We start from the raw sequence: 7,732 nt of genomic DNA on the forward strand, positions 1-7,732 counted from the left end.
GGCGCTGCGGCCTGCCAGGCAACGTGCTGACACTGGTCACGGTGCACACCTCATGGCCTGACCTCCTTTCCCTGCTAATTGCATTACACAGCCAGCTGGCTCCAGAGTGGAGTCGTCTGTTTGACTGAAGAATTCCTGCTTTTGGGGAGGCATGGCTGCTACTTTTGCTAAGTAACAGTGGGGCCTGACATCCCCATTGTCTGGCTGACAGTGTGCCCATCCTAAAATCTAAGTTTTATTTGTAAATTAACCAAGAAACTTCCTGCCAGATCAGGGCTGCCTGGAGACTGATAATGTGTGCCTTTCATTCCCTTTCACTCTCACTGTATCACTGCCAATTTGTTTTTCTGCTGCTCGCCAGCCCGAGGCCATAAAAGCCTTGTAAGACATAAGTGCAATTATAGTCCTGGAGTCAAATGAATTGGACAAATCCAATAGCACAGCTCTGTCCCCACTCTGCAAACCCCTACAGCAGTCAGATTAGCTGCTAAAAATCTAATCTAGCCCCAGCTAACAAATTTCTGCAGCGAAGGAGCAAGAGTTCAGTATGGGGTTGCAACCAGATTTCTGAATTGGAAAAGTTCTGCCCTGACAATGGAGAAGATGGAATAAATCACTGAGAAATTCTGTAGCACATCTTTAAAGCATTAAGCGCAATTTGGGCAGAACAAGACAAGGACAGTGGGATGCCATTCCTGGGATTGATTTTCACTCTTGCCACAAGACAGCCAGATAAAGTTTGGAGCCAAGGATGCTGAACCCTACAGCAGCAAAAGAGATCAGCAGAATTATGTTTACTCCACTAGAAAAGATTTCTGTCAGGGCCAAGACTTATTTGGAAGGGTTTCTTTCTTTTTTTTTTCTTTCTCCCTAAATTAGCAATATAATATGTCAGCAAATACCTCAAATAAAGAAATACAAACTGCAAAGGACAAGTCTACTGCACAAGAACAAAGAGCCAAGTTCATCCCCAGTGGAAGTGCACTTATTCCTGGGAATTTATACCAGAAATGAATTTATGCTCATGTTCAGTAAAAATAAAGAACCACACTAACATATTTAAATAAAATTACTGCATCTGCTTAATCCCCTAGCCCCCAGAATTTATGGCCTCTGAGCACGGCTCCTCAGGCCAGCAGGTGGTAAGCCCTTCTGTTCTGCTCAGAGTGCACAAGCCAAGCACACTGATGGGGACTGAAGTCTTCCTGCTGGTCTGAGGCAAAATATGTGGAGAAGAAACCACAGAAAACACAATGATTTTGGAGATATGGGGTACCTTACATCCCAGACAGAATCCAGGCAGTCCTATCTATGGAAGGAGGGAGAAGGCAAGGAAAAAGAATTTGTGGTCCCCATTGCATTCTGACTGGCAACCTGATAAAATTTTGTCTTTCCAGGAAACCTGTCCTGTATCACCAGACATGGTTCTGTCGCAGGAGCAGTAACAGAATGACAAGGGAGTCTGCCTTCCTCTCCCATGCTACCATGAAGGAGAAGCATTAATGGTAAGGAGTAATAAATATAATATTTTTAACCTGGACACTCTGCCCCTATAATCTAAGGTGAGGACCTAAGCTGAAGCTATGCTACTGCTCAGTGTGCAAGTGGAACACTTTTAGGCATTTGGAGAGTTGTCACAACCTCAGAAACAACACCGCATTTGATCCCAACACTGTTAACCAGGAATTGCAGAATTCCCCAGCGCAGTACCGACAAGTGGGGGAAATAAATACATTTCACTCCTGTTTCAGAGTGTGGCATGGGTAGCCCCACAGGACCTTCCAAGCACAAGCCAGCCATGCTCTGCACAGGTAAAAGCAGCCAAAATCAACACAGGACTTCTGTGGCCTGAGGAGTTTTGTTGCCAGAGCATCGCTTCACTTGGCTTTGGGTATTTCAGGATTGGGCCAACACAGCAAAGCGTTCACGCAGGAATCACAGTCTGGTTTGGGTTGTAAGGGACCTTAAAGATCACCTAGTTCCACCCCTCTGCCATGGGCAGGGACACCTTCCATTAGCCCAGGTTGCTCAGATCTCCATTCAACCCTGGCCTTGAACACTTCCAGGGATGGGGCAGCCACAGCTTCTCTGGGCAACCTGTGCCAGTGCCTCACCACCAGCAGCTGACACTTTCTGGAGTATAAATTTTGCAGAATCGCAGAGTGGTTTGGGTTGGATTGGCTTTAGAAATGGCTTGGAGAGACACTCACAATCAAAGTTTTGAAAAGCATCTGCTAAATGTTTGTGCTCTAACAAAGAAGGAATTCTCTTAGAGCAAACATAGGGAAGACAATGAAATAGAATAATTCAGACTCTTGGTGTCCATGTTAGCCCATAACATGGGTGAGAAGTAGGAGAATTAGTAACTGCTGTTAAATCTCATTTTTCCCCTTGTGGTAACTCTATCACACTGTGCTCTGTCATCTCTCAGATGATGCATTACCTAACAGCCAGGCAATATCTAGGTGTCTTTGCTAGGCTTTCACAAAACCCAGGAGCTAGGACTTAGAAGAGAAGATTAGACAAAATGATCACAATTTGCATAGGAAAAATCTGAGAAAAACATGGAAACAGTTCTCACACGTGTAAGTCTGCTACAAAATTATCTGCACTCCATATCCACGTGGAATAGGGCAAGCATAAATGGGGTTAAATTGAAGTAAAGTATATGCTACAAGAGATTTTTTCATGCTACAAGTGGAGCATAGGAATATGTTGCCTAGGGAAATTGTAAATCATTCATCACTGGAGTTTTGAACTAGCAGCTGGACAAATACTGGTCAGGAACAATAAAGATACAGATAGTTCTACCACAGTAAAGTCACAGAGACTATACAACCCTTACCACATATCATAGCCCCATCTCTCCATCCTGAAGCACTTAGATTGCATTTTTTTCCACAGCCATGTAATCCACTAATACGAAAATAATGAGTTGCATACAGAAAGAGAAATGTGCCATTTTGTTGCTTTTCTTTTTAGTGATAGGTATCCCAACAAAAAGGAACAGATCTGGCTTTACCATGTAGCACTTGGCAATTTTTCAGGACCAGTAATTAGAAATTCCACCTTTATATTTTGAGGAAAAGCGCATGTCATTCTGAAACCAACTGGACACCAAACACAGTCACCCAGTGACATATTTACAGACAATGCTCAGAGCACAGCAGTACCCCATGGTGGACTGGATGGCTGCAGTAGCACTACACACAAACGTTAACAACTTCTGCATGACAAGTTGCCAATCCTAATTAAGAAGGCAGAGATTTGGTATTCCCCTAAAATCTTCTTTCACTCTAAGAAGCAGTTGGCCATCAGCATAATCTCAGATCACTCCTTGTTAGGAAAGACAAATGATTAAGTACCAATACCAACAGAGTTTTGGGCTAGGTTGTGGCTGCCTTTGAAGCAGAGGCTGCTTGTCAGAATTGTGCCTAAGCAGCTACTGGCTTTAGCTATCAACTGGCTGCTTTAGGTCCTGAGTTTGTCACCTCCCTTTCCTTTGCTGTTCCACGTGGGATGCTTTGTCTGAAAGGTTTTATTATGCTGTGTTTGGTTGTTTTTCTTCTACCAACCTACAACGGTTTTGGCAGGCAGACAACACACAAATGAAATTATTGCTAATATTATTACTCATGGTGGTATTTGAGGCTACCATGGAAATGTTAATTGTGTTTCAGAACCCAGAATTTAGATGCCATTTAATTCAGATGATCCAGCTGCAGAGCACCATGTGGCACAGCAAAGACAGCCTGCCAGGGCCAGTCACCTTGAGCTGCTTTCAGTTCAAACTTGCATTTAAGCACTTGAAGACTACAGTGATGTGAAAGACACTGCTAATTGCTTACCTTTTTGGTCAGTGAATCGTCCGAATCTGATGGCATTCTTGTAGACACATGAAAAATTATTTCCACAGTGGAGGTAGCATAGTAGGGAGCAGTTTGTCCTGTGCTGCCATTACGCTGCAGGCCACCCATGAACCCCCCATGCGTGGAAAGATCAACCTGAGGGATTCATAGTCATAGTCAGAAGAAATTTGAAAAGACTGAGGAATAATCAGTATTTATTTCTCTATCAAGAGATGGTGAATTTACCACTCTAGGATTCTGTGGCCATCCCAGAGAAAGAGAAGTCTTCCCTTACGGCTCTGTGACCTTTCTGCTAGATCTGTCTTTCCCAATCCTGTATTTGACATTTACTAAAAGCTAATCTCTCTCAACTCCATCCTGAATCGCTATCTATCTAGTGTTTTGAAGTTGCTGCCTATCCAGCTATTTCACCTTCCTCCAGCAAACAGCAGGAAGGAAGCAACAGCATTCTGCCGCATGCTGCTGCTCTAAGGGCTCCGCAGGGCTCAGAGCACCCACAGCCAGGAGCACCACAACAGGCACAGACAGTAGAATCAGAAAAACTGAAGAAGGACTTGAAGATCTGTACAGAAGGAAAAACCTTAGAAGAAATTATTCCAGAAGATTATTCAGAAGAAATGCCTCTCAAGTGAAGCCTGAGTCCAAAGGCTTGCTCGTTTTCCCAAAGGTATCAGTCTGAGGATGCTGCCTTTCCCTGTGGGCCTTGTTGCACTTCAGTCCTTAAACACGACATGCACCTACTCTGTATTTCCCAAACCCATAAATGTTCATGGCATTTGGATTATGACACAGCCTTTTGACAATGAAAATTAAACCCCAAACATCTTAGTCCTTCGTAAACAACTCCTGCGGTGAGTGTGTACTCTGACCACATCAGGAGCTAAAGCAACTAAATATCAGTGTGTGGTCAAAGTTATCATTCTTTTTTTCGAGAATTAAAAACTATGCAGTGACATCAGCAAGATGTTAGCCCGTCTAAATTTATGCCTGTTACCTCCCAGCCCAGTCCAGCAACGAAATCTTCATAGGCCTGGCTTCCCCCTGCATTGGCCAGGATGGAACACTTGTCCTCCTGTCCCTCGGCAATGTAGAACACAGCAATCTTGTGAGTCTCACGGCTGCAAGTGGATACAAAAGAAATCAAAGTTAAAGCAGTTTTAGCTGAAAACCTTTTTAGACCCCCCTCCAATCCAAAGCTGTGAACTGTATATAACTCCACATGTCCAATTCTTTTATGCACACAAGTACATCACTTGCTTTCAGCTGCAGAAAGATTTTCCCTCATTTTTTTTGTCCCCAGACCCTACTGCAGAGACACTCCAGGTCTGAGAGCAGAGCTGAGGCTGGCCCTTCTGTGCATCAGCCACAGAACTGGTGACGGAGTTCCAGTTACAGGGTGAATGACTCAGATCCATACAGCCTTGCCACAGACAATGAAATGGCACAGGTGTTAATAGCAGCATAATTTGACCTACAGAATTTTAATGATATTTACATAATTTAATTAATTAATGACATATGAGGAAGAAGAAGCACTATTGACTTTCAGACTCTGGGTTGAGTTTTACAAGGCTGACAGAGAGAGTTGGCTTCTTTGAAAACAAGCAGGATGGACGTTATGGAAATTCATAGAATCATAGAATTTAAGGGTTGGAATGGACTCAGAACTCTGCAATGCTGCAGATGTTTTTCAAATAGCTCCACATCAAGTAATAAAACATCAAACATAACCTTCAGAAGTCCATTCTGCCACTTCCTGACTGGGGAAGAGTTCTGGGAAGATCACCTCTTAAAGTACTGCTCCTGACATAGGGATCGTCCTGCAGGAAATGGTCCTTTGTGTCAACTGAACCAAGGTCACAAGGAATTTGGGAAATTCTTCCCTCCCCTCTCAGCTAAAGCAAGCTGCCAGTAGGTTGCTGTCTTATTATTTGCTACTGATTTGGAATTCTCTGTACACAGTGCCAGCACAGACAGCTCCTCCATTTAGGCTCGAGAACATGGGTGCAATAAGCAATCCACTTTTCATACCAATATTTGTATTCAACAGGAATGAAGCTTTGGTTTTGGTGTCTCACTCATTCTTCCTTCGGAAACACAACCCTTATCAGTGGTGTGTCCAGCACACATCACCTACCATTGGCGGGAATCCAGGTTTTTCAGTTCTCGCAGCAATTTTGCGTTTTTCTTAAGCAGATGAAAGCTTTTCCTACAGACAAATAAAAAAATGTTTGAAGGCAAATGCAACACAGTACAGACACAGTATGTTCTCATTCAAATAACTCAGAGAAGAGAACCTAATTAACACAATATGATTTCTTAAAATTATTATTACACACAGTCTACGGATGTCAATTTAAAATAACCACTGAAGTTCAAAACTATGCTCTGACTACCCCCAGCTACGCAATCCTCACTTTCTTAAGTGTGTACGTGTTTGGCAGTAAGAAGTGAGAAGAGTAAGAACACTGTAAACATGCTCTGAATCCTCTCTTCCTACCTTCTATCCCAGGAATTCATTCCCAAGTCATTTAGCAACAGCCGACAGAAATAAAAGGAGGCTTGAGGTTCAGTGGGACACGGTGGCTCCTGACAGGCCACCTTCATGCTGCAGTCAGAGCTGCACTTCAGTATGAAGTCTCTTTCCTGGGCACTCTGTCTCATCAGGGCTTCTGTGATGGCACGCTCCTGGTCAGAGCTCATCCCAGAGGGCGGTGGCGATGGTTCATTCAGCTTGCACTGGGGATGCAAAAGGCACTCAGGGCTGGTGTTACCTATCTTCTCCAGCAACTGGTCGAGAGCATCTTCTCCTTCTTCCACCTGAGGAATGTCTTTCTGGGAGATGAGGTGGTGCTCTGGGTTGCTGGAGATCACAAAGGCGCTAGCTGTGCTCTGCTGCAGAAGGCAGCCCTCCAAAGGTCCATACAGTACTCGGCCATCCCAAGAGTATTTCCCTGAGATATCCCTGACGATCACCCTGACGTCCGAGGGGGCTGCTGCTGGCTCAGTGTCTGCCTTCTTCTCTGAAGGGATTTGGAGGTAAGAGATGAGAGTGCTGTCATTAAACACGAACAGCTGCAGGTTGGGACTCCGGAAGACTTCTGAGGACAGCTCGGAGGACTCCACATAGGAATTGTCATGGTTCTCACTAAGGAGACTGTGGAGAATGGCAGGGCCTCCACTGAGCGGGTAGTGGCTCAGGTGATTCACCAGGTGAGTCATAACCATCCTTGCTGTTAGAGGTATCAGTTCTAAATTCCTCCTCCTCTTCTCTGAAATCATCAAAGAAAATGTAATGGATCAGTAAGGGCAGCAAACGGCAATTCAAACAGAGCACCTGTGGATTGCTGTCATGTTTCAGCACCTTGTCTTAGTTGTTTACTTGTTTATTATTTTACCTTGTAAATAGTAAGCTCTTTGTAAATTAGCTTTTTTAGCTTTCCAAGACATTCTACATGTCCCACAGCTGTATTTTATTTTACCGCATCCCCACAGCCATCAGATCAGGAGGACGACAGGGCACAAAGGCTAAGGTAAACCAGAGACGCCACCACAAACAAACCCTCCTTCATTCCTGGCAGCAATTCCCTGGACCCCCAAATGTTCCCCTTCATGCAGGCAAACAACATCAGTTATTTCATGAAGTGACTGTGCTCTGAGCTATGTTGTGCCTCCACTTGCCCTGTGGGAATGTTGTTCCAGAACATCACCCCTTTTACAGCCAGAAACCTCCTAATTCCCTATTTTTGTTCATATTCAGTTTAAAACAATTTTTTCTTTAGTTTACAGTATTTTCCTCTATCCCTGGTATTTACACCTTCCAATGCACTGTAAAATGAGAGGTAAATCCCTCCTGTGAATCA

General features: G+C 44.0%; 1 protein-coding gene across 1 annotated transcript in view; it reads right to left on the reverse strand.

Moving 5' to 3' along the window:
* RALGAPA2 (Ral GTPase activating protein, alpha subunit 2 (catalytic)) overlaps positions 1 to 7,732 on the reverse strand; it is a gene marked incomplete at both ends in the record, with an annotated part of 62,824 nt that overhangs the window by 7,019 nt on the left and 48,073 nt on the right. Inside the window, 4 exons of the mRNA XM_009078396.1 lie at positions 3,849 to 4,004; positions 4,864 to 4,987; positions 6,007 to 6,078; positions 6,370 to 7,141. Coding sequence (XP_009076644.1) covers positions 3,849 to 4,004; positions 4,864 to 4,987; positions 6,007 to 6,078; positions 6,370 to 7,141 — 1,124 coding nt within the window. The remainder of the gene's footprint in view (positions 1 to 3,848; positions 4,005 to 4,863; positions 4,988 to 6,006; positions 6,079 to 6,369; positions 7,142 to 7,732) is intronic.

Source organism: Acanthisitta chloris, unplaced genomic scaffold (genome assembly GCF_000695815.1).
Source record: "Acanthisitta chloris isolate BGI_N310 unplaced genomic scaffold, ASM69581v1 scaffold14187, whole genome shotgun sequence".
NCBI lineage: Eukaryota > Metazoa > Chordata > Aves > Passeriformes > Acanthisittidae > Acanthisitta > Acanthisitta chloris.